This window comes from Nannospalax galili, unplaced genomic scaffold (assembly GCF_000622305.1).
Source record: "Nannospalax galili isolate Female #2095 unplaced genomic scaffold, S.galili_v1.0 scaffold103, whole genome shotgun sequence".
Lineage (NCBI taxonomy): Eukaryota > Metazoa > Chordata > Mammalia > Rodentia > Spalacidae > Nannospalax > Nannospalax galili.
Window position 1 is genome coordinate 1,870,440 of NW_008352136.1, and position 25,583 is coordinate 1,896,022.

The 25,583-nt window shown below is 41.5% G+C and overlaps 1 protein-coding gene across 13 annotated transcripts in view; it reads right to left on the minus strand.

The window, feature by feature from the left end:
• Positions 1-25,583, minus strand: part of Git2 (GIT ArfGAP 2) — a 56,600-nt gene that overhangs the window by 11,224 nt on the left and 19,793 nt on the right. For 2 of the 13 annotated variants that reach the window (XM_008848986.3, XM_017802165.2), the window contains 10 exons: positions 22,187-22,232; positions 22,052-22,057; positions 20,994-21,045; positions 17,301-17,373; positions 16,956-17,053; positions 15,444-15,555; positions 12,062-12,204; positions 9,631-9,780; positions 3,570-3,818; positions 1,985-2,074 (listed from right to left, as the gene is read on the minus strand). In XM_008848986.3, coding sequence (XP_008847208.1) covers positions 1,985-2,074; positions 3,570-3,818; positions 9,631-9,780; positions 12,062-12,204; positions 15,444-15,555; positions 16,956-17,053; positions 17,301-17,373; positions 20,994-21,045; positions 22,052-22,057; positions 22,187-22,232 — 1,019 coding nt within the window. The remainder of the gene's footprint in view (positions 1-1,984; positions 2,075-3,569; positions 3,819-9,630; positions 9,781-12,061; positions 12,205-15,443; positions 15,556-16,955; positions 17,054-17,300; positions 17,374-20,993; positions 21,046-22,051; positions 22,058-22,186; positions 22,233-25,583) is intronic. The other 11 variants (XM_008848998.3, XM_008848992.3, XM_008848989.3 and 8 more) reach the window with 10 other exon arrangements.

A 25,583-nucleotide genomic window follows, 5' to 3' on the forward strand; every position in this document is an offset into this window, starting at 1 on the left:
AGGGCAGCCTCAAACTGCCTACCTCTTGAAATTCCATGTTTTTATAAAGAACAGTTTTGCATTCCCTGATATTAATTTGATAATTTCAAATTGAACACGTTACCAACAATGATCAAGAGTGCCAAACTCCACTTAACATTTTAGAAGAATGAGACCTACACACCCACTAAAATGCTCAGGAAATGTTCCTCAAGTACAGAAGACAACCACCCAGAAAAGAGCTACTTACTCATTAAGTCCTCCTTCGTTGTCAAAAAAGCATACAGGATTTCAATGTAGCCAGCATTTAATTTTATGAAAATTATTGTGAACATGCAGAGCCAGGATTGGTTAAAGTGCTGCTCTCTCAAAGCTGTTAATAGAAAAGTTACCTTATAGCTGGTGCTGGTTCAGTTTAATAGACTTGCCATTTTCTCTGTATATAGACACACCATCAAAACCTAGACCTATGACGAAGCTGCCAGAAATAACCAGGATGAGCTCTCAATGACTTCACTGTTCATTTTGTATAAAACCATTTCAGCAAACTAGTCCTTTTCAAAGCTACCCAAAATCAAAAAATTTAAAAATGCTACAAAATTTTATGGTAGACAAAAGGGCCCACTTGACTCTTCGTAACAAAATCTTAAATGAGGTATTTCATTACTATTTTGCTATTCTTTAACTGGAATACTATAATGAAAACATTACAGCACAATTTTGGAACTACACTGAAGACTAAGTGCCATACATCAAGAATTCTTGCACTGGGGAGGCAGAGGCAGGCAGATCTCTGCGAGATTGAGGCCAGCCTGGTCTACATAATGAGTTCCAGGCCAGCTAGGGCTATAGGGAGAGCCTGTCTCAAAACAAACAAATAAAGACAAAAAAGAAAAAACAAAGAAATAATTTACTTGATTACTTGGAAAGGGTGGTAAGGAAATTCAAAAGGACCATGGCTAGTCCCATGACCTTGGCAGTGGACTGGGGGACTCCCATCATTCACAGGTGAAGAGGGAACAGAAAGGCCTGAAAAGTGGTCCCCTGCACAGAGTTCCTTCTCACCCTTGTTACAAACAGATTGTGCTGGAACTTGAGTCCAGGTCTTCAAATCTGGACTCTTTCCACAGCCCTTCAGGAGAGGAAATGTATCATGTTTTCTTTGTGCATTTAAGCACTTTTCTTTTTACTTGATGGTACCTTTGGGAACAGGAATCATGCCACTTCAGTACTTTATACCCTCTAACTGACTTAACTAAAGGCTGAGTATGGCAGGGGCAGCCTGGCTCCTCTAAAGGAGATTACCTGGATCAGGAACTGCTCTTCAGAGTGTGAGTCACACCAGCAGACCAGCCTGGCCAACCAATGCAAGTGATCAGTTTTATGTCCATACCTGCCTCCAAGTGTTTTATGCCCAGACTGCTACCAAGTGTAACAGTGCTGATAGAGGACACAGGGTCTAAGATTTTGGCTTGGTGCCAATGGAAAATAACTCAGCAGTTTAAAAAGGTATGACATTTTTGTACTAGCCCAAATAGTTTTTTAAGACAAGATCTCACTATGTAGCCCTGGGTGGTCTAGAACTCAGAGATCTGCTTGCTTCTGCCTCCAGAGTGCTAGGATTAAAGGTGTGTGCTATCATGCACACACAAACTGGTTAGATTTGTCCTATTTAACCAGCAGCCAGCTAGCTTTCTACTTGTTTAACAAGACAGTATCCTCAATAAATGCTGTACAGTAATTATTGAACTTGGTTAAATATGTGAAAATGAGCAATGTGGAGTTAGATAAAAGGGAGGCCACCTCGCTATAGATTCTAGTGTATGTACACGTGTGCAATGAGTGCGGGTGCCTGCTGCTGTGAGAAATCAGGAGGGAAGCGCTGCCTCATGCAGGACAGAGGGCAGTTAGCAAGGGACAGGGACAGTGAGGGCCAGCACCCAAGCACAAAGCATCCAGGAGCACTGCCCCGCCTCCAGAGCAGACCATTCAGAGTGTACTTAACCCTTCGGGTGCTTTCGTCCCTGGACCAGGAAAGTGTGGAGGGGAAGGAAGGCAGAGATGAAGAGGAGGTCACAAGCGCACTCCTCCCGATCTGGAAGGGGAGAGAGAAACAGGCTCGGAAAATACAAAACAAACAATACCTCAACCACCTACTTTACAGTGCATTACATGAAGTGTCTGAGCTCAGTGACATCTGTGAGACAGCTCCAGAGCTGCTTACCCCTTGGAACACCTGCTGGGAATCACTCAATTTAATAGGGCTACTTTTCCTTAGAGGAGAAGAGCACAGCTAGCACATCTGTCAAAACTGCTGTAGTTATGTTTAGTGGACTGCCTACAATGATGCTTGTTTTTCAGTCAACAGCTAATATGATGTAAGAAGCTCTACAGATGACTCTGACTGGCCCACACCACCACTTCAATCTTAGCACTATGGCTATACAACTTCTCAATAATAAGACACTTTTCTATTCTATTTTTTCTAAAATAAAGTATACTATGTAAGTTAACAAAGGTTGATTTCCCTAAATTTTGTTTTCAGTTAAGCAAAAAATAAGATTCTATTTCACTTAGTTTAATGGCAAATAATATCAAGTTAGTGGTCTTCAAGGGTTAACCTCCAAAAAAGAGAAGGTAAAAGAATGGATTCCTAGTTACATACAGTAACATTTCTAGTTTACCACTCTAAGTTTGACAAAATTAAACTACGGTTTAATTTATTAGATCTTATCATTAATTTTGCCACTTACCCTGAGTTTTTTAACTACACAATTTGAAGAAATAATTTCTGACACTCAAAAAAGATAAATATTACTTACTCTCTGAAGATAGTATTGCATAAGGAGGTTTATGTCTGTAATATTTTGTTAAAATGTTCCTGCCACTGATCAGTCTTTGGCATTCAGTACTTGTAAAGGTTCACAGTTCCTGTTCTTCACTTTCTTCCCTACCCCCTTCCTTATTTTGAGACAATGTCTCCCTATGTAGCCCAGGCAATTCTCCTGCCTCCACTTCCTGAGTGTTGCTTTAATTCCAGCTTACACTTCATCTTTACAAGATGACACCCCATGCTGTGCCTATGCTGAAGGCAGTGGACAGGCTAAAGCAGCCTAAGATCACTGAACTCTGTACCAGTTCACAGGGGTCATTTGTTCCTGTGTAAGCAGCCAAAAAGGGCACCTTGGATCCTAGAGGCTCCAGTTCGTAAAGGGACACACCTGTCTACTTGGAGTAAGACTTCTGCTATCGACCGTGAAAACATGCTTTCATTTGTGGAAGTGGGGAAGGAAGCTTTCTACAAAACCTGCCAATAGAAGCTGTTTGAGAAATACAGCATGGAAATAGGGGAACTACAGGGGAGTAGGAGTTGAGGAAGAAACAGAGTCCCCAGTCTGGCTAAAAATTTTCAGTCCACGGGTGTGGTTGTGGTAACACTGCAAACACCTGCCAACATGCTCATATGGCAAACACAAGGGCAACTCTCAAAGCACAGCCTGGCATAGACGCGCAGGATCTGTGGGGTCAGAAGAGGGAATGGAGCAGTCAGATTGCACAGAGCAAATGGCTTTGACAGCCGTGTTACTTACGTGAGCAGGGAAGGGCTGAAGTCTCGTCCTGCTCTCCTCAGGGTGGTTTGCTTCTCCCATTGGGAGATATGGTTTCTGACCCGATCCTGTCTCATACATAGACATGGGCCTACTGCCCCGGGCAGATGGCCGTCGTTTTAAGGAAGAGTGGCTGGAAGTGTCTGGGTACTCAGAACCAGTCTGCACCTGATAGGCACTAGTTGTGGCCTGTTTCCTGAGGCTTGAGTTTTCACTCTGGAGTGTCTGAAGCTGAAAGAAATGTTTGGCAGTGGGACTGTGTTTTTGTATAGCAAGCAGACAAAGCAAACATCAAGTTAAAGGAATACAACTATGGACTTATTAAGAGCACTAACAGCAACACTGGATGTGGTGGCGCACGCCTTTAGTCCCAGTACTCAAGAGGCATAGGCAGGTGGATCTCTGAGTTCAAGGCCAGCTTGGTCTACAGAGCAAATTCCAGGCCAGCCAGAGCTATGAGACCCTATCTCAAAAACAAGCAAACCAACCAACCAGTAATAGCTAGTTGAGTTGAAAGCGAAAAGCAATTACAAACAAGAACTTTCTTTTGGAATAAGTGATAACCAACTCCATCATGTAGGGTAATCAGATAGTTTAATTTCTGAATGTGGGAAAGTAATCTGGACATTAAGAAACCAAGCATCTAACCACTTAAAAAGTTGTCATGATGGGGCTGGGAAATGTTTGTAGGCAAGCTGTACTTTGGATTATTCTAAAGCTGTTTCATGTCATTACACTGTGACTTCAGCTCACGAGAAGCTGTATTGCCTACGGCTTTCCAAAGAGCCAACAAGAAACATTAGGGTCAATACATTTTTATTGTACAGCACTTGATATTCCAAATAATTCAAGCACATCTTTAAAAAAATAGGAGGGAATTGAACTATGGTAAGTCTGCAATATTAATGTCATCAATAAAGAACCTGGCAACTTATTGAACTATGCTAGCATCTTCACATGAAGGGATGGCCACAGGCACATTTGCTTCCCTCTGGTGATCAGTCTCTTTTTCTCTCAGGCTGGAGTATTTGACCTTCTCTCATTTGGCTTTGTCACTCAAAAAGCATGCAGTCAGTGGTGTTGACTCTGAATGTGCTAGCCTGTCTACTGGTACCACTTCGCTTTCATCAGACACTGTCACTTGGATGCCCTGAGTACTCTTCTCCATTCCTTACATGAGGGCTGCTCCAAGGTTAAGGAATCAGCAAGGAATTGTGGGGTGTGTTAGCATCTGGCAATTTAAAGGAACAAGGAACTGCGTGTGTTCTACACAGGATCCTTCTCCTCTGTATGCCATCTTCCATGCCTCTGTGTAAGCTAGGAGCATGTGAGTATAACTGTCTACTCTGACAGTGTCAACTCTGACCAAAGTGCCCTCCAGAGCCAAGGTTTAAAAGTCCACAAGCAACCGTGTCTGCACCAGGAGATCCTTACTTTCCATTAGCAAGCGCATGCAGTGTTAGGAGTGAACTTTCAATCTTTATTTAGAAAGTACCAATCTGTGGAAAATACACCAATAGTGGCTGTTCCTCTTCATTAATTAGCACCGTTTCCAAGCAACTGTTAAATGTGAAAGATCAGATATAAATCATACCACTCTCTCAAATCTATTAAAAAATCTTTATCAGCTGGGCGTGGTGGCGCACGCCTTTAATCCCAGCACTCGGGAGGCAGAGGCAGTCGGATCTCTGTGAGTGCAAGGCCAGCCTGGTCTACATAGTGAGTTCCAGGACAGCTGGGGCTAGAGGGAGACCCTGTCTCAAAAAGACCAAAAAATAAAAAAATAAAAATCTTTATCTAGCTTTGAAATAAAATCAGTACACCTTTTGCTATGAAAGCAAATTCCACATTTTTGTACCAGTAGTGCCAAACTTCTTCAGTAGCACAGCTTCCTGCCTCTTGTACAGAATGATCACTCCCATTTCCTGGAGTGCAGACTGCTTTAACGCCACCAGGGCCCACAAAAGTGCTTCAAGGTATTTGCAACCTTCTCTTCAAAGAGAGACAGGTGCATTGAGAGCATACTGGAGAAATCCTTGCAGTCTGGGGTATAGACAGGTGTGAAGGACTTGTCAGGACTATGAATGGGTGGCCTCAAATGAAATGATCACAGTCCAAAGAGTGAGGAACACTGGACTTGTATGTCTGCCTGTCTGTATAAAGAGCCTGTCTTAAAATCAAAAACTACCTGAGCATTGTTAATGCTTCTGAAACATCCAGTCCATGTTTTGTTAAAATGTCTTTGAGATGAGCACAAATTTCTGGTTTCAGATTTTTTGGTTTTGGTATTAGGAACTGAATTTGGATCCTCAAGCATGCTAGGCAAGTGATCAACCAGAGCTACATCACTAGCAATTTGCCCCCACAATTTTTTATATTAAGACAGGGTCTAAATTACTCAGGCTAGCCTTGAACCTGTGATCTTTCTGCCTCAGCCTTCCAAGCACCTGGGATTGCAGGTCTGTGACAATTTTTTAAACAATTACTGTTCTATATGTACAGAGACAATCTTGGATAAATTTGAATGATGCTTATTTTTAAAACAATACTGTATTTATTATTTTTTATTTTAGTATATGAGTGTATTGCCTACGTGTGTGTAAGTACACCCATGTCATGCAGTGCCCACAGAGGTCAGAAGGTGTGGATTCCCCTGGAACTGGAGTCACGGATGGTTGTTAGCCACCATATGGGTGCTGGGACTCAAACCCAGGTCCTCTGCAAAAGCAGCCAGTGCTCTTAACCACTGAGCCATTTCTCTAGTCCCATGATGCTTATCTTAAAAAGAGCTAGGCTACACTTTGTCTGGAAGAAATAAGGCAGGAAATAAGTTATAGATAATTGAATAGTTTCAGAAGTCAAAAGCGTCTGCAAGAATTGAAGAGATAATCAACAAATAATGGCTCTGCCCTACATTTCCTTTTTTTCTTTTTTTGCTGGGCATGGTGACGCACGCCTTTAATCCCAGCACTTGGGAGGCAGAGGCAGGCGGATCTCTGTGAGTCCAAGGCCAGCCTGGTCTACATAGTAAGTTCCAGGACAGCTGGGTATACAGGGAGACCCTATCTCAAAAAGACCAAAAAAAAAACCCAAAACCCAAAACCTTTTTTTCTTTTTTAAAATATTTATTTATATGCGCCTGGGTGCAAGTGTATCATTATTCATGTGTGGAAGTCAGAGGACAAAATATAAGAGCTGGTTCCTTCTCCCGCCATGTGGGTTTGGGGGATTAAACTGAGGGGTCAAGTTTGATGGCAAGCATCTTACCCCAAGCCCTTGCTCTTCATTTCTTATAGAAACTCAAGATACCTACTTTCAGAGATATGGGTTTCTCTAGCGATTTAAAACTTTTTTTTTTTTTTTTTTTTTGGTCTTTTTGAGACAGGTCTCCCTATAGCCCCAGCTGTTCTGGAACTCACTATGTAGACCAGGCTGGCCTTGAACTCACAGAGATCCGCTTGCCCCTGCCTCCCAAGTGCTGGGATTAAAGGCGTGTGCCACCACACCCGGTGATTTAAAACATTTTAAATTAATTACTGTGCTTCTATGTGCATGTGTGTGGGTACACATGCCATACCATACATGTGGATGTCAGAGGGCAACTTTGTGGAGTTCTTTCCTTCCATCTCTATGGGGATTCCAGGGACTGAACTCAGGTCATCAGGCTTATACAGCAAGAGCCTTTAGCAAAAGATGCATCTCACTGGCCAGTTTTTCTTTTCTTTTTTGCACATGTGTGTGTGTGATGTGTGTGCATGTGGAGTCCTGAGCTTGGGTGTTTTCCTCTATCACTCTCCACCTTATATACTGAAGCAGTGTCTCTCAGTGAACCCAGAGCTCAGCATTTCACTAGTCTGGCTAGCCAGTCTGTCCTGGATATTTCTAGTCTCTGCCTGCCCTGCTCCAGGATTACTGGTGGGCTATCATGCCTAGTTGGCTTTTTATGTAGATCCTGGGGATCTGAACTCCACCTCACTTTGTGCTGTAAATGCTTCACCCACTAGGTCATCTCCCCAGCTCCATCTCTGATGATTTCTACGAATACTAAAAAGAGTGCTATAGAATAAAAAAGGTGATGTTTGGAAGAATTGATTTACATAGGCAACATCAGTAAGTTTCATGGGGAAAAAAAAAATCACCCCAAGAAAATTATTAGTGTGATTAAACTACCATCTTTAAGCAGTATTCCTCCAGAAAGGGCAGAGACAATGCAAGCCCTGTGTGTTATAGCAAGGGCTCTTGGTCTGTGCTAGTAACTGCTGTGCACTAGGCCAGATGGAGCTGAGAGGCAGGGAACAAGATGTCAAGGGCTGAATCAGCTTTGAGCATTCCCATCCTTGACAGTAAGGTACTGGAACCATGACTCACGTTCTCAACACTGACCTAGAACTCCACAAGACAGAATCTTAGCCCAAACTCTACGCAAAGGAGCTCATAACCTACTTCTCTAGTGAGCAAGAGTTCAATTCTTTGGTCTTCCTTTGGGAAGGGCACCTTGTGCCCAGGTCTTAATACTTGAGTCTGAAACAATACTCCTCAATGATAGCATAAAATCACAAATTAAAGTCTGTTCTGTTTCTGCTTAGGGGAAGCATAAAAAGCTCATTTAAAAATTTTTTTTATTTATTATTTTTATTATACGTGTATGAGTGTATTGCCCGCATGTGTGTAAGTGCACCTGTGTTGTGCAATGCCCTCGGGATCAGAGAGCATTGGACCCCCTAGAGCTGGAATTACTGATGATTGTTAGCTGCCATGTGGGTGCTGGGAACTGAACCCAGGTCCTCTGCAAGAGTAACCAGTGCTCTTAACTGTTAAGCCATCTCTCCAGTCCCTAAAAAGCTCATTTTTTGAAGAGAACCAATGGTGGGATCAGTACCCACAAATGTCATGCAATAGTTATTGTTTTCAACTTCCCTTTCTTAGCTTCCCAGAAGGAGCCCCAACACATAGTCCCCCTCTGAAGTACAAGTTTTCTTACTACTGGCCATACTCCCTATGCAGTTCTGCTCTCTCATAAGGGAACAACTGAGAGGACGCTGAGCACAGAGACTGTCTCTTAGCATGCAGTTCTTGCTAGTACAGATGGAATGTGTTCTTGTATTTTCTAAGAATCTGCTTGGTGGCAAGCCCTGCTCTAGGCTTGAGGGCACCACAGATAAGTGTTATGTTCTAGTGACAAGTAAGGCGGGATGCTGGAAAGGGTTGCCAGGGCAGAGTCAGAGAAAATGCTAACAGATAAAGCACCCCTTGCATGGTATGGGCTAGGATTTACATGCTCTGTCTGCATGACTGATTATTCTTTAGGGCTAGTAAGAAAGGGGGAAAAAAAAAATCACATCTATGCAGTGGCTTCCAGGTTCCCAGGAAGCCCAGGCAAGTGCAAAGGTTACTTTACCTAACACAAACACTCACTAGGCTGTTGGGTTTCTCCTATGGAGAATTTACTCTGGATGAATTTCTAGATGCAAACCCAAGTCCTGTGCTTATACTCCACAACTGAGCTACATCCCCAGCCAAACAAGAAAATTGAACCCAGGACTGTATGCATGCTAGGCAAATGCTCTATCACTGAGCTGTATTCCTATCCTACTCTGGATGCATTTCTTTCTTTCTTTCTTTTTTTTTTTTTGCTTTCTTTTTATTTTATGTGTATGTGTGTATTGCGTGCATGTATGCAAGTGCACCCATGTCATGCAATGCCCACAGAGGACAGGAGAGGGTGTCGGATCCCTGAGAATTGGAGTTACAGATAGTTAGCTGCCATGTAGGCACTGGGATTCGAACCCAGATCTTCTGTAAGAACAGCCAGTGCTCTTAACCACTGAGCCATCTCTTCAGCCCAATGCATTTCTAATTAGAACTATTTCATTTTAAATATCCACACATATCCTGCTTCCAAAAAGACAGGTTGGTCCCAATGTTTCTAGGTCTGTTAAAATAACTGTTTGTCTTCCTTCTGACCACAAACATGATGACTGAGATTCTTCTTCATACTATGGGATTAAAGAGCCAACCATCCTGGCATTTATTAACATGTTACCTTTTTCTGCATAATTCTCAGCTCGTCACTCAAGTTGTTATTCACCTTCATTAGCTGCTGTATCTTGGCCTCAGAAGCCACTAGAGCGTTTTTGACCTCCATATATTCCTGCACAGTGACTGGTCCATCTGACAAATCTGAATCTAGGCTCTAGAAATAAATTGGGGAAAATGTTCACAATCTGAGATGATAAAATTAAAGACTAACAGCTAAAGAATTTCAAATTCTGGCCATGCCCACTAAATTGCAAAATTAAACCAAATGAAGGTTTTTGGGAGTAATATAAAACTAAGACAAAAAGTAGAGTTGCTTTAAATTTTTGGAAAATTTAAAGTCAGTGTTTACTAATGGAGTAGGCGTGGGGCTACAAATCTATGCTAACAATGACTGTCTTAAGGTTTATCCTGACTTGCATATGTTTTTCTTGCTAATTAAAAAAATTCATTAATTCATTCATTCCATCCTTTTTATTATCAAGCAATTCCAGTGAGTAGGATACATCAGAAAAGAAAATAGACAAAGGCTGCTGCTTCCATGGTGTTTATACACCAGCAGTGTGAAGAAACAAGTAGGATGTAAATATACAGCATGACTGAAGGTGATTAGTGCTGTGGAAACAGATAAAATGGACAGGGCAGGGGTGCAAAAGCTGGAATGGCGGCATGTTAGGGAGCTCGGATATGCTTTGATTAGAGCCTGAGTAGGTAAAGAGGAGGTTCTGGCAGGCAACAGAGGTCAGCTAGAGGGAGCAAGTGTGAGATGGGGGAACCTGATCAGTCAATGGAGGGCCTATACCTAAGGGCCAGTCATGACCTTGGCTTTCACTGAGTGGACCAGCCCCTGGACAGCCCAGAGTGGGGTGCCCCTTCTGCTACTGGCACCATCATTCTTACAGTCAGGTGTGGGGGCAAATGCTGACACATTACTAAGTCCATCTCTCTGCTTCAAATCTCCAGGCCTTCCTAGCCCATCTTCCTGTTCATTATTCTCAGTGTCTGTGGAGTGTCTTTGTGGGCCTCCCAGACCCCTCAGCCCTCTCCCCTGTTCACTCTCTGAGGCTTCAGTCTCTCCTACTTGGCTCCTTCTAGCTCAGGCCCTGAGACAGCACAGTAGTTAGCCCTTTGGATACGTTCAGGAGTACTACAACCAGGGTTCCTCTTGCCCTGCTTAAAGCTTCTGGGCTTTGCACTACCCTGCAGGACTCAGTTCTTCAGTGTGGTGTCATGAACCTCTGCTGTGTGTTTGCATCCTACTCTTTCAGCCTGATCCTACTCCAGACCAGCTTCCTCCTCAAGGCCCTGGCTGGCTTTTCTTTTTCTCTGCTCAGACCTTCCTGCTTCACCTTCTTCACTGCCATTAGGTTCATGTCATTTAAGTCTATTTTATGAAATTAAAGGCATGTACAAAGGCTCCCTTGGTGATCACAGCACTAAGTTCGCTTACCTCCTAAGTTTCTGTCTATACTTTATATGACATATATCTCCTGGTACATTTTTTTTGCCACTACCTCTCTTTCTCAGTAGTAATATCTTCAGGGGGAAGGAGCTAGGCCTCACTGGGAGAATGATATGCAGAGAAGCCACTCAATAAACATCTGTTGAGTGCATGAAAGTCTCTGGTCATGCCTTACAAGCTACAGTGCCAAGACAGCAGCAGGACCATGATCATCCACTTGCCTCAGGGATGAAGGACTCTATTTTAAGAGCATTTACTTTTTCATCTTTACTTGGCCTGAGGTAGCAGTGAACCCAAGTTTATTTAATAGCACCTTCATAGGGCTGGCCCTTGAGCGACTGAAAGGCTTATTTTGCAGGAAAGTCTTTTCTTTTAATAGAATTTCAAAAAAATTTGAAATTGTACATTGTACAATTCAATTCATTTTATGTGTACAAGTATTTAGCCTGCATGTATGTAAGTGCTCAAGTGTGAGCAATGACTGTAGAGGGTGGAAGACAACATTGATCTCCTGGAACTGGAGTTAATGGATGGTTGTTAGCTGCCATGTAGATGCTGGGAACTGAACCTGGGTCCTCTCCAAGAGCAACCAGTGGTCTTAACCACTGAATCATCTCTTCAGCCCCTTCAGCCCTGCTTTTTTTTTTTTTTTTTTCGGTCTTTTTGAGACAGGGTCTCCCTGTAGCCCCAGCTGACCTGGAACTCACTATGTAGACCAGGCTGGCCTTGAACTCACAGAGATCCGCCTGCCTCTGCCTCCCAAGTGCTGGGATTAAAGGCGTGCGCCACCACGCCCAGCTAGCCCTGCTTTTTAAAGTTTATTTTTTAGTGTGCATTTGAGCATGCGTGTGTGCATGTGTGTGTGTGTTGCTGGGCACTGAACTCAGGGCCTTGTGCAAGCTAGACAAGCACTCTGCAACTCAGCTACAGCCCCAGTGGGAGAAAGTCTTAAGAGAAAACATGTCTGTCCTCCTACCTTCTGCCGGTTTGCTCTGCTTGCTTTGGTTTCCAAATCTGTGTCTTCATCTGAGGCCACACTGTCATAGTCTGGCTGGTCGTTGTCTTGACTCTCAATACTATGCTGGTTACTGACTGTTTTCAATATGAGTTCCACATTGTCTATCAACAGAAGCAAATAACTTTACTTCAAAGGCTTAAAATATATTTCTTCTTTCCAAAAAACTATTAGGATAACTTTTTGGTTTAGCCATTTAAAGGCCTGAAAGGAAATGGCAGAAATAGTAATGTTTATATACACATCAAAAGAGGGATAACAGAAAGCTACCCATCTAACAGACAGCTGCACAGAGAAAGTCAAGTGCTCCTCTGATTTACCTTCCAAATATGGAGAAATAAATGAGCTGCCAGATTGAGGAGCTAAGTTCCCAGGTTTGCATACATAGAGCGTAGCTTCACATCATAAAGACAGATTAGGTAAGGTGATGCAATTAGACTATACTTATAACAAGCTTACAGGGGAATGTCAAGTTAAAACAGAAAGCAACCTGTTACACTGCAGCCTAGAAACCAGGTGCTCAAAGACTAGGACCATAGCCTTCAGTTACCTGAATCCAGGGAAGAATGAGGCAGATGAAGGGACCTGATGTAGCAGATATATATGTGTATGTTATTAGCAGCATCTATTCCATTGATGGGCAGGAGTGACTTACAGGTTGATACATTTTGAATATAGTCTCCAATTTATTTCAAACTATACTCCAATTTCTAGTGCTGTTTTTCTGCCAGTTTGATCTGGGTGATGAAGTATGGTTTTTTTCTTTCTCTCTCTCTTTTTCTGACAGGGTTTCCTTGTAGCCCCAGCTGACCTGGAACTTGCTATGTTGATCAGGTTGGCCTCCATCTTATAGAAAACAACTTGCCTCTGCTTCCCGAGTTTTGGGATTAAAGGAGTATACCAACATGCCTGGCTGAATTATGGTTTCTTAAGAGGTATAGGTTATATATTTTAATTTTTAAAATGAGCTTTTAAAAACATATCATGCAATTCTGGAGACAATAAAAACTTAATATGGAGAATGTGGAAAGGAATGAGCAAATACAGAAATCACCTGCAGTCCCTGTCATAAGCTGCTCGCTTTCTTTCAGGCTTATGTATATACACAGTCTTATTCTCAGTAAGTACATTCTAAAAAACTGCCAATGATGATTACATGAGCCACTATCACTGCTCCTGGAGGAAACGTAAGGTTAGCATTTCTGAGAGCTGCTGGTCACATTTTCAAGAGCCAGTCAATTAAGAGCCTTGTTTTCCCAGGCGTGGTGGCACATGCCTTTAATCCTAGCACTCAGGAGGCAGAGGCAGGCGGATCTCTATGAGCTGAAGGCAAGCCTGGTCTAGTGAGTTCCAGGACAGGTTTCAAAAAGACCAAAAAATAAAAAATAAAAATAAATAAATAAAATAAAAAATAAAAAAGTCTTGTTTTATTTGTGTTTAAGGACACCCTATATAACACGCATTCTTGATTCAAGAACACTGAATTTATGACCAACAGCACTTAAGTGATGCCAGAATGATGCTCATCAAACACACATCTCTGGAAGCTGTGTCTCAGTCTTTTTGCACTTAATGGGACACTGCACAGTGCCTTAACCACTGTGCATGGAGGTGGAGTCATGTTTCATTCCATGAAATCATCAACAGAAAGCATGAAAGTAGAACAACATGGCACCAAAAAGGACACTGTATGTGGTCTGAAAACTGAAACAAGGCAGGAAGCTGCCACATTCAATGTCAACCAGGAACATGCTTTGGGTGACTCCATTTTTGTTTTTTTTCTATTCTGCATGTCTGAGAATGCTTGAAATTGCTCTTGGGGTACAAGTAAATTTTTAGCAAGTAAAAGGATTTACAAATATAGAATCCACAGGTGAGATCAAGTCTATGTATATATTTATATGCAGTATATTATCTCTTGTACACATGTAATGTATATAAATATCCCTACAAAACTGCGATTATACTAAACCTTTAAAGTTATTATTTTACTCCATATTATTGCATATTTCTGGAAGAAAAGTTTGTGTACTACTCAGATATGTGACTAATTGTTTCACTAGAACTTAGTTGCTTCTAATGTTTCTGCTTTATATACAACATATGTATAACATCTATGATTATTTTTCTTAAGAGTAGGTAGGCCTATTTTGAGATTTCAAATTTATGAAGACTCTTCAGACTGCACTTTCATCAATTTAATAAACCTTTTCAGAACTTCCTTATTTTTGAATTATTAAACTCCTGAATGAATGAGCAAGGGGAAAAACACATTATTGTCAGTTACTAATTCTTGTCCTAGGGGAATGTGATACTGACTAGAACCTTAATTTTTAAAATTTTTTTATTATTCTTATTTTATACGTATGAGTGTATTGCCTTCATGTAAGTAAGTGCACCCATGTCGTGTGCAATGTTCACAGAAGTCAGAAGAGGGATTAGTCTCCCCTGGAACTGGAGTTACGGACGGCTGTTAGCTGCCATGTGGGTGCTGGGAATCAAACCCGGGTCCTCTGCAAGAGCAGCCAGTGCTCTTAACTGCCAAGCCATTTCTCCAGCCCTCTGGAACCTTAATTTTTATTGTACAAATATCTTGTTTAAGTGTCTCAAGGGCATAGTTTCTGTATCTAGGAAAAGAACAACAAAGCCTAAGAATAGAGTAACAAAAGGGCTATAGAGGAGGTTCATCCTTAGGCAGAGAGACAGGACCTGAACTCAACAAGGCACTTCTGAAAAAGATGTTCAGCTCTCTTTACAATTTTGAATCATAATATCTCTTGCTATAGACATTTAAAGTTTACAGCAACAAATTTTAATTATTTAGAGGTAAAGAGGTTTTGGAGGTAAGTGACAATAGGTGAAATATAATTTTAAGAGCCTTTATTTCCTTATGTCCTTTGTAAAATTTATGGTGCTGAATTTTTTTTTTTTTGTCTTTTTGAAACAGGGTCTCCCTGTAGCCCCAGCTGTCCTGGAACTCACTATGTAGACCAGGCTGGCCTTGAACTCACAGAGATCCACCTGCCTCTGCCTCCCAAGTGCTGGGATTAAAGGCATGCACCACCATACCTGGCAACCACTATGGTGCCAATTTTATGATGAAAGTGACCCAATAGGAAAAAAAAAAATCATATATTAAACAAATCTGAATAATACTTAACAGCTTTTAAATACTGCTAAATTCACCAGGGCTGAGGCAGGTAACTTTCTGTCATAATATATTACCAATGAAACTCACAAAGACTGTAAACCATAGTATCTACAACTGCTGATTCACCTTCAGCTTTAGACTTAACACTCATGTCTTAGAAGGTTCCAAAGCATACGCTCAGGAGACACTTGCCTTTTGAACTGGAAAGAGGACTACCCTGCTGTCTCCTCTTGGCATCACTGAGGATGTCGATGACCAGAGTAGCAAATTCATGGGCATTAAACCGAGCTAATTTCTGTCTGCCCTAAAGGTGAGAAAATAATTGGAAATATAACCCAATGTAAAAATAAAGAAACAGTGACATCAAACTTGTGAGACTGTTAGACCTAGTTCTAACATGATCACAGCAGAGGCAATCCCCTACTCTACTTAAGCAGTAATGTTTTCCATGACACCAGCTTCAAATTATGTACCTAAAAAAACTTATCATTTACAGTGCATATTTGCTTTTATGAATCAAAATAAAATGGTTCTGGTTGGGTGTGCATCTCACTGGTAGAGTACTTGCCTAGCATGTATGAGGCCTGGGTTCCATCTTCAACACTACCAAATACACAAAAATAGTTTAGTTTTGCTGGGCATGGTGGCACATGCCTTTAATCCCAGCATTTGGGAGGCAGAGACAGGCCGATCTCTGTGAGTTCAAGGCCGGCCTGGTCTACATAGTGAGTTCCAGGACAGCTGGGGCTACAGGGAGACCCTGTCTCAAAAAGACAAAAAAAAAAAAAAAAAAAAAAAAAAAGTTTAGTTTTTTACTAAAATTCATTAGTTTTTTTTTTTTTAACTAAAACTATAATCATTAGTTTATTACTGATTTAATTTTGAAGGAGACCCCATAATGAAAATTCAATTTGCAGAGAAATTTCTAAATGTAAAGTTGAGTCTACACCAGGCATGGTGGTGCATGCCTTTAATCCCACCACTCGAGAGGCAAAGACAGGCAGATCTCTGAGAGTTCCAGGCCAGCCTGGTCTACATAGTGAGTCCCAGGCCAGCAGCTGGGGCTCTAGGGAAGACCCTGTCTGAAAAAAAAAAAAAAAGTCTACATGTGGGAACTCTATATATCCACTAATCAGAAGAAGTGAACTACTTCTACATTTACTCACTCCTCTTGATGAATGCTGAGGCTGTTTTTACTGATCTATTATAGACTGCTTAAATCTACTTTAGAAATATTCTTAAATGAGAAATTCCTGTATACAAGGAAGGATGTGCTTAATTTTGAGGCTTCTGATATAAACTACTTGCTTCTCCCTCTCTCTAACAAAGGGTTAACACTATGTTGCCCACAGTGGCTTCAAATTTGAGATCCTCCAGCCTCAGTATAAGAAGCACAGATGTAAGCCAACAAGTTACTTTTCTGTAGCCTAGAGCAATGTGAAATCTCAGTAGCAGCATAAGAAAGCCCAGTATGCTACTCTGCCAGCTTTGGAGTGTCCTCTATTAATTTTATGAATTTCCCATCAAATTTCTTTCTTAGATTTCTAATAAAATTAAGCATTTCTTCACATTGCAAATTATTTGTATTTTTTTCTTCTGCTTTTCTTATCACTTTGCAATCACTTTTCTTATGCCTTTAAATACCATGACATCAGCCATTATCCTAATAATATTACCAGTAACTTTTCAAACCGAGCCACTTGCCTGGTTTCGTGTTGATGAGTACTCAGGATTGACCGGAAGAAAGGGGACGACTGTTGTCTCGGTTACCAGGGTGCTGTGGTTTTGCGTGGCAAGCCAGACTAGCCAGAGGAAAGAGCCAGAGATACAATCTCATCACACCTGGGGTGCCACGGCTCTGCTGGGAGGCACAGCTCACGAGTTACTAGGGAGACTTGGGGAAGCACACTCTGAAGCCAACACACGCAAAAGTACATGTCGACACATGGGTTATGAGGACAGTAGAAATTAGGCAAGTAAAACAGAGGCTGGCAGCTTGCCACTGCCCACTGATAACAGAGCTTAGTAGATAAAGCCACGTTAAGTCACCTGCATCAGTTTCTCGCCTGTCAACTTCGTCGTACACATCCATGGCAAGTTCTTCAAACAAATGATTACTTAGCTGAAAGTAAAAAAAATATCAGGAACACAGGGACAATTAACACCAGGAGGACAAGAGAGGACTGTGACTTATTCACTCTCTTATCTCCAATGTCTTATTCAAAGTCAGTGTCTAGTAAATACCCACTGTTAGAAACAGTAACATTTCCCAGACTGTGCAGATCCTCTAGCAGCATCTGCCTCCCACAGCAGCTTCACTGCTCCATGATAGATGGGTCACTGCCACTGAGAAGGCAAGAGGTAGCTGCCGTGCACAGTCTCAAAAATGGGTTCCTATTCTTTACTCTCCTTGTGATGTCATCCTGCAAGTCTCTTCTGTTCTTGGGAGCTTTTGTCTGTCCCACTGACAATGGGGGACCCTAAATCCCTGGTAGGATGAAGAAAATGTGCCAGTGGGGTTAGGGATGTAGCTCAGTGATAGAGTATCTACACATGCTGTGCAAGGCCCTGGATTAGAGAGCCAGCACCATACAAAAGCAAACCATGCTGCTGAAGTGGATAAGGCCTACCATCATAAAAAGACATGATCCACACTTTTCAGCTAGGCTTCTTTGCTAACTTCTTCAGAAACCATCTTTTTTTTTTTTTTTTTTGTCTTTTTGAGACAGGATCTCCCTGTAGCCCCAGCTGTCCTGGAACTCACTATGTAGACCAGGCTGGCCTCAAACTCACACAGATCCGGCCTGCCCCTGCCTCCCTAGTGCTGGGATTAAAGGCGTGCACCACCACGCCCGGCAAGAAGCCATATTTTAATCCCAGGACAGCTGAGTTTCCCTATCAAACAAAGCACAACCTGCCAGCTCACAGCATAATCATCACACAAACTGAGAAGGCTAACTGGCAGCAGCCAGGAACTGGGAGCATAATAAAGGTCTTCCCAACCTAGACAATGTTAGGCCCCTGCCAGGGTGGCTCTAGTTCTTCTGCCTCATGAAATACCTCCACCTCACACTTGGCAGCTGTGACTTCCTAACTGCTTCCTCCTCAGGGAGGGCAGGTGCTTAAGTTTGTTATACTGCCCACTGTTTTCCTCATATCCACAGACAGTACCTGGTACTTAAAGAGGCTTAGGAAACATCTACTCAGATGAACCGGGAGGTCTTTAATTCAGCAATTTAAAATGCTAACTACAGAGACCTCATAGAATATGTGAAATATCTACAATACACTGTTGAGTGAAAAAGTAGGATACGAAATTCTTTAATTATGATTTCCAATTAAAAAAAAACCTGAAAGAAATACACCAAAATGCTGAGCCTGAACCCACTAAGAGCAAAGTGGTTGAGGGTGATTCTACCTCTTTTCAATTTTCTAGTGTACTCTCATTTCACTTATCACTTAAATAAACTGAGAGACTGTTGCTGGGTAAGATGAGGAAGTTTAGGAGCTTGAATGTGCTTCGTAAACACTCAGGTTTTTCCTCCACTGGACTGCAAGCTATTTTTTATTATTGCTAATGGCAACATGGCCCACAATGACCAAGGGCTTGCATCTCAGGCACTGTGCTAACAGCATCCTATTTAATATTTGCAACATCTCTGTGAAGATAGGATTTACTGTTTGTCCATTTTATAGGCAAGAAAATCTAGGAACAGAAGTTACTAGCTTTAAGACTTTCAAAATGTTAACACCTATTAATTCAAGAGTACAATGATTCTTGTTATATTTCTCTCAGTTTTTCATTCTGGAGGAAGGGGAAAGTACAAGACAAAGACAAAAAAGGAGGGAAAGAATGAAAGGAAGTCTTCAGAAAGAAACGGGGTGATAGAGGAGGAAGACAGAGGGGGATGAATGTACTGTTAAGAGCAATCACCTATGAGGAGATTCTGGGATGGCCAAACGGGGACAGAGGCAGTTTCCTGGTTCCTAGGAGCCCTGGTCTGCAGTCCTGCTGCAGGGGAAATCACCAAACCAAAAGGAGATTATAGTACCTGGAAGGGCTGAGGGTGAACCTGACAAGCCCTATAGACAGGCTGAGTTCATGAGAGCCACACTTAACTCTGTCCAAGGTATTTTAGTGTCTGCCACATGTAAGCTATTACAGATATAATCTCAGCTTTCATGTGGCATCTAGCTCGGCAGATACAGAAGAGTCAAAAGGAATGTGGGTTTTATCCATGTTAAATTATTTATAATAAAAGTTTGCTTTAAAATTACCAGTAATGGGGAAGCACACAATATTCTTCTGCGCTGCCTTCAAAGCTTATCATCTTAGTTATCTTACTTATATGGTTTCTGTAATTTAAGAAAGGCAACAAAACAGGCACACAAACCATAGATATAGAACACAGAGACACCAAACAAATTGCATAAAACACATTTATTTCATAATACAGTTAAATATTAGTGAGGATAAATTCATTTTATGTGATACTTAATAATACTATACAAGATCCTAAAAGGGTCTTCTATAAAAAGGGGAAGGAGGGGCAGTCAGTCACAAATGTGGGAAGCTATGGTTTCAGAGGTGGGCTTTGAGAAAGCTATAAACAGTGAAGGTGCTCTGGCTTGAGAGCTGAGGCACAGAAGCTGTACGGAGCCAGGCAAGGTACACAGCCAGGCAAAAGAGGGTTCCTGGGGTAGGACTCAAGGTCAGCTGCTCTCAGCCTCAGGGAGTTAATCCATAAAGAAACTCCCCAACATGCACACACTCACACACAAGTAGCCAGATGAGAAGCAAGAGCTCTGAAAGGCATCCTTATAAGTTACAAAAAGCAGCTGGGCATTACACGCCTTTGATCCCAGCACTCAGGAGGCAGAGGGCAGAGGCAGGCAGATCTTTGTGCGTTCAAGGCCAGCCTGGTCTATATAATGAGTTCCAGGCCAGCAGGGAGACCCTGTCTCAAAAAGACCAAAAAAAGTAACAAAAAGCAGCAAACAATCTTGGTTCTAATCAGGGGAGCACTGAAAGGAGTTAAGTGGTAAAATCTCACCAGGTGACCAGCAAACACCTGGTGAGGCTTCATGGGAAGGGACTGAAAAAAGGAAAATCTTTCTCACATAAGTCAGTTTCCCAGGGCTCTGACTAAAACTAAGGTGGGCAGGTTGCAAATACAGACATAGTTTAAAGTGAGGTTGTGACCCACAGGCCTGGGAAAGCTCTCAACACACACATGGGTCTGGGCCACCAGCTTTCAGAGCAGAAACTTAGGAAGAATGGTGCACAACAGACAAGAGAGCTACACCATGACAGTGGTGTAATGTATGAACTCACTGCCCCACCAGCATCAATTTTTATTATTCCCTAGCATCCCACCTGACTACTGGAAGTAATCCCAAGGAAGGGTACCCACTTATAATGTATCCAAGAGAAACCAGGGAACTCTGATGAGGAAAAACAGCTCCCTAAGGCCACAAGCAGAGGCTGGACTTTTAACACAACAGAGGAAAAAATGAAACTATTTGAAGTAGTCAGTGAAATCGATATATTAAACAGTGATTTTGGTTTTTATCACTATATACACAGAAGTCAGTTCCTAATTTAGTCGGTTTCAACAGTCTGCTTCTAATTTAACAACGTCTCTAAGCAGGAAACAGTCATCTGGGTAAATAGGTAACTCGGACTGACAAAAGATGCCAACAGGATTTCCATATTGAGTTCATCAGTAAAGAGATACTCACAGACTGAAGTTTCTTCTTGGCAGCTTTTGCCAATTCAGACAAATCCAGGCTGCTAAGAAAATGTACAGAACGAATAAGCAAATAAATAGAAGCATGCTTGTGAACTCTGTAGAACATTAAGATACTCAAAGGATGGAAATAGTATGGTTCATGGAACTGTCCCAGCTAAGCATTTTGTAGCACAAGGGAGTCAGTAAAGAAACTGAAACAATTTGACCAGTGACCCCTAGAAATCCAGTTACACTTATAGTACAGAAAAAAAAAAAAATCCCCACAACTAAGTAACAAAAACTACTGTTAAGTAAATCACCAGGCCTTAAAAAAAATACTCAAGAGACTGGAGTGTGGCTTAGTAGAGTGCCTGCCTGTAAGGCTCTGAATTCCATTTGTGGCACCCCACCCCCCAAAAAGACAAGACAAAAGAAGATATGAAAATAAAAATGTGAAAAACAAGAATGACAAGATTATATCTGAAATAGTAGTTAATAATTTCATAAACTTTTGACAGTATTTATGTAAAGGTAACTGGCTAAACAGGGCACTAAAAGTTCGTTGCTATGGCAATAAACTCCTATCATCTTACAGACCACGGATCAGCATGTTATGGCTTTTTTGCTCAGCTTATGAGCCAAGAATAGTTTTTATATTTTAAAATGTTTGGTGTAGGAGAGGAAGAGCATTGTTAAGATCTAACAACTATGAAATTCAAGTTTTAAGGCCCAGCCCAGTATCTGCAATATCCACTGACACTCGCCATCTACGGGGGGGGGGGGGGGGAAAAAAAGGGGGCGGGGTTGAGTAGCTGTGACAGGCTGTATGGCTCACAATGCCTAAAATATTTCCTATCTGGTCCTCAACAAAAAAGTCTGTCAACCCCTGTTGTAGACAATGACTATGATCTTTTTTGATACATAAATATTTATGAATATAATCTATTGATATAATATACTATCACAACTGGCTAAAAGAGTGACAATATCACTGGCTCCAATTTCCTTATTAGTAAATTTGATATTTATGCTCTTTCAAACTTAAATTACATATGGTAGTTTACTTACAGCCGTCTTATTTCCAAAGTGTATAGCCATAAAAGAGAAAAATGTATGGGCTTTGTTAAAACACCAAATATAATACTCTTAAACACTATATAACCAAGGAAATATTGGAGGCAGATAAACTAGATTGGTCTTTACCTGTCTGCCATTTGAGGGATTATAAAGTGCTGTCCATTTCTGTGATCTGAAACAGAAACCAAAGTTTTGCTCATATCAATATTGATGACATCTAGAAAGGAATACCAACATTATTTTTTCAATTTAAGTTTTGCTTTGGTAATTTTTCATAATTATAAATCACAGGGGACTAGAAGTTCTCAGATCATCTATAATTTCTCCCAACCCTGTCCAGTGTTAGGGGTCATTAGCTTCTGGTGCCAAGTCCAGACATTCAGCAAAAAAACTTATGTTCACCCCAGCCACAAGTGATTATCTCATCCCCAGGATAACTGGAAAAATATTGAGGAAGGGTCAGGTGTGGTGGTGCACATCTTTAATCCCAGCACTTGGGCACTTGGGAGATAGTGGCAGGCACATCTCTGAGATCAAGGCCAGCCTGGTCTACATAATGAGTTCCAGGCCAGCTGGGACTACAGGGAGTCAGATTAGCTCAGAGCAGGCTCCCAACAGCTCACAGTGACAGATGGTGGAGCCTCCTTGAGCTTTGGGAGCCTGATCAAATTAAACAATTAGTAAAAAAAACCAGCCAGGTAGTCTTTGCACGAAGATCTAGAGGGACGCTATCTCTCAGTCTGCTTACTGACTCTGTCCTACCCTAGCTTTTAGAGGATACTGATTTACATTCCAACAAGCAAAACCATTACTAGCACTTATACAGGTTTTTTGTGTAAATACAAGTTATATTTCTCCTAGGTAAACAGGATTACATGACAAATGTATTACATTTTGGGGGTTGCTTCTTGTTTTTCTGAGACAGGGTCTCACTAACTGGCCTGGAACTCATTATGTAGACCAGGGGCGCCACAACATTGAACCTTACATGTCTTACTTAGTAAGGAACTGCTACATTTTTTTTTTTTTCCAGAGTATCTTCTGCTATTTTGTATTCTGAAAAGCAACCAATGTATGGCAGCATATGCCTGTAATGGCAGTTAAAATATTGTGAGTTTGAGGTCAGCCCGAACTCATCTTAAACTCTAGGACTTAAGAAATGATCCTGGGTTGAGGAGATGGCACAGCAGGTAAAGGTGCTAGCAGCATGAGCATAATGACCTGCATCCCATGCCTGGACCCATGTAAAAAGCCAGATGTGTTGAGCTACTGTAATCCCAGCACTCCTACACTGAGATGGGAGGTGGAGACAGGAGAACTGCCTGGAAGCTTGATGGGCCAGCTAGCCTGGAGTACGGTGCAGAAAGAGATCCTGCCTCAACGTGAGGCAGGATCCTTTGACCTCAACGTGAGGGCCAAGGAAGAGTGTACCTGCACAAACATACTATTTAAGTAAGTGGATAAATAAACGGAGGAAAAAAAAGAGCCTGGGCTGGGTACGGTGGTAAATAACTGTAAACCCAGTATTTGGGAGGTGAGGGAGGAGGACCAGAAGTTCAAGGTCATCCTTGGTCATATAGTGAGTCAGAGGCCAGCTTGGACCACATGAGACCCTGCTTCAAAACAAAAAGGATTCCACAACTGATCATACAGAGAATAAGTGTCTGTAAGATGCCCAGCCCTAAGTGATACATCTACAATGGAACCTCTACATCTAAGACTCATCCTAGTCTTTCTTCATTAAAAATGATGCTAGCAATTGGTTTTCTAGGACTAGCCTCTAGCTGGTTAAGCAAGACCCACCTATTTCTAGTTTGCTAAGATTTTAAAATTATAAATGGATATTGATTTGGCTGAATGCCTTTTCTGTACCAACTGATATGACTGTATATTTTTTCTTTTAATTTGTTAATGTGATGAATTACATTAACTTGTTTTATTTTTTAAAAGATTTATTTACTTTTATGTATGAAAGTGCCTTGCCTGCATGTACATTATGTGTACCTTGTGAGTGCTTGGTGCACATGGAAGCCAGAAGAGGGTATCAGATCCCCTAGAACTGGAGTTACAGACAGTTGTGAGCTGCCATGTGGGTGTTGGGAACAAAACCTGGGTCCTTTTGCAAGAACAGCAAGTCCTTTTAAACACTGAGCCATCTTTCCAGCCCCACATTAACTAATTTTTCAAATGCTGAATCAGGCTTGCACATGTGGAACCCCTCTTAGTATATTGTATTTTTCTTTTTATATACTGCTGGATTTAATGTGCTAAAATTTGGTGGTGACTTTTTCTTTTTCTTTTGGTCTCCCTGTAGCCCCAGCTGGCCTGGAACTTGCTATGTAGACCTGGCTGACATCAATCACACAGAGATCCACCTGCCTCTGCCTCCTGAGTACTGGGACTAGAGTGCTGAGCTAAAGTTATATGCCAGGTGAAGACTTTTGTCTCTGTTTATAAGGCCTTTTTAGCGCCAGCTTCATAACATAAGTTGAGAAGTATTCCCTCCCCTCATATTTTCTGAACTTGGTGTTTTCTTTTATTTTAAGACAAGAATCTTTCTGTAGCCCGAGCTGGCCTAGAACTTGCCGTGTAGACCAGGTTGAGTGCTGGGATTGGAGGTGTGTACCATCATTCCTGGCCTGGTGTTTTCTTTAATGGAATGTTTTAAGGTACAAATTCAAATTCTTTGAGATACAGGATCACAGGACTGGGGATATGGCTCAGTCGTAGAGTGCTCACCTAGCACCATGAAGTCCTGGGTTTGGTCCCACTGCAAAAAAGGTGTTGAGAGTATGTGTGTATATGAATACACATACTATGATTACACATATATATTATCTCCTTTTCCTTGAGTGGCTAAAACATTGTGGCTTTTAAGGAATTGGTGCATTTTATTTAAGCTGTTCAATTTATGTTCATAGCTGTATTACCTTTTTTCTGTTTGTTTTTTCCAGTGCTGGGAATCAAGCCCAGAGCCCTGTACATACATGCTAGAGCACTACAACTGAGTTTCATCCCCAGCTTTTTACTACCTATTTTTATTACTTATTACGCCTTATTCATATCCTTGTCCTTATAGTTTCTTTTTTTCAGTATGACTAGACAGCTATCTATTTTGCTGATCTTTATGAAGAATCAACTTGTGGTAACACTAAGATTACCAGTCCCCGGGTTTTCAATCTCACTGATTCCTGTCCCATATTATTTCCTGCTTTGGGTCCATTTTGCTCAAACCCCTGCTCCCCATTTCTCTACAGAAAAGCTTGATTTGAGATTTTTTATCTTTTCTTTTTTTTAACTTTTTAAAAAAACTGAGAATTTCATACATGCATATAAGGTGTTTTGATCAAATCCACACCCTCTCTCCTTTCTAACACCTAACCATAAATCTTTTAGGGATTAGATAAGAGCTCCCAAATACTTTTGCCATTTTTGGCCTTTGGAACAGAGTATGTTGCTAAGGGGCCCAAGGACATTTTGACTTTTAGCCAAGAAACTGGCTACTTTTCTTTGAGGTCTTTAA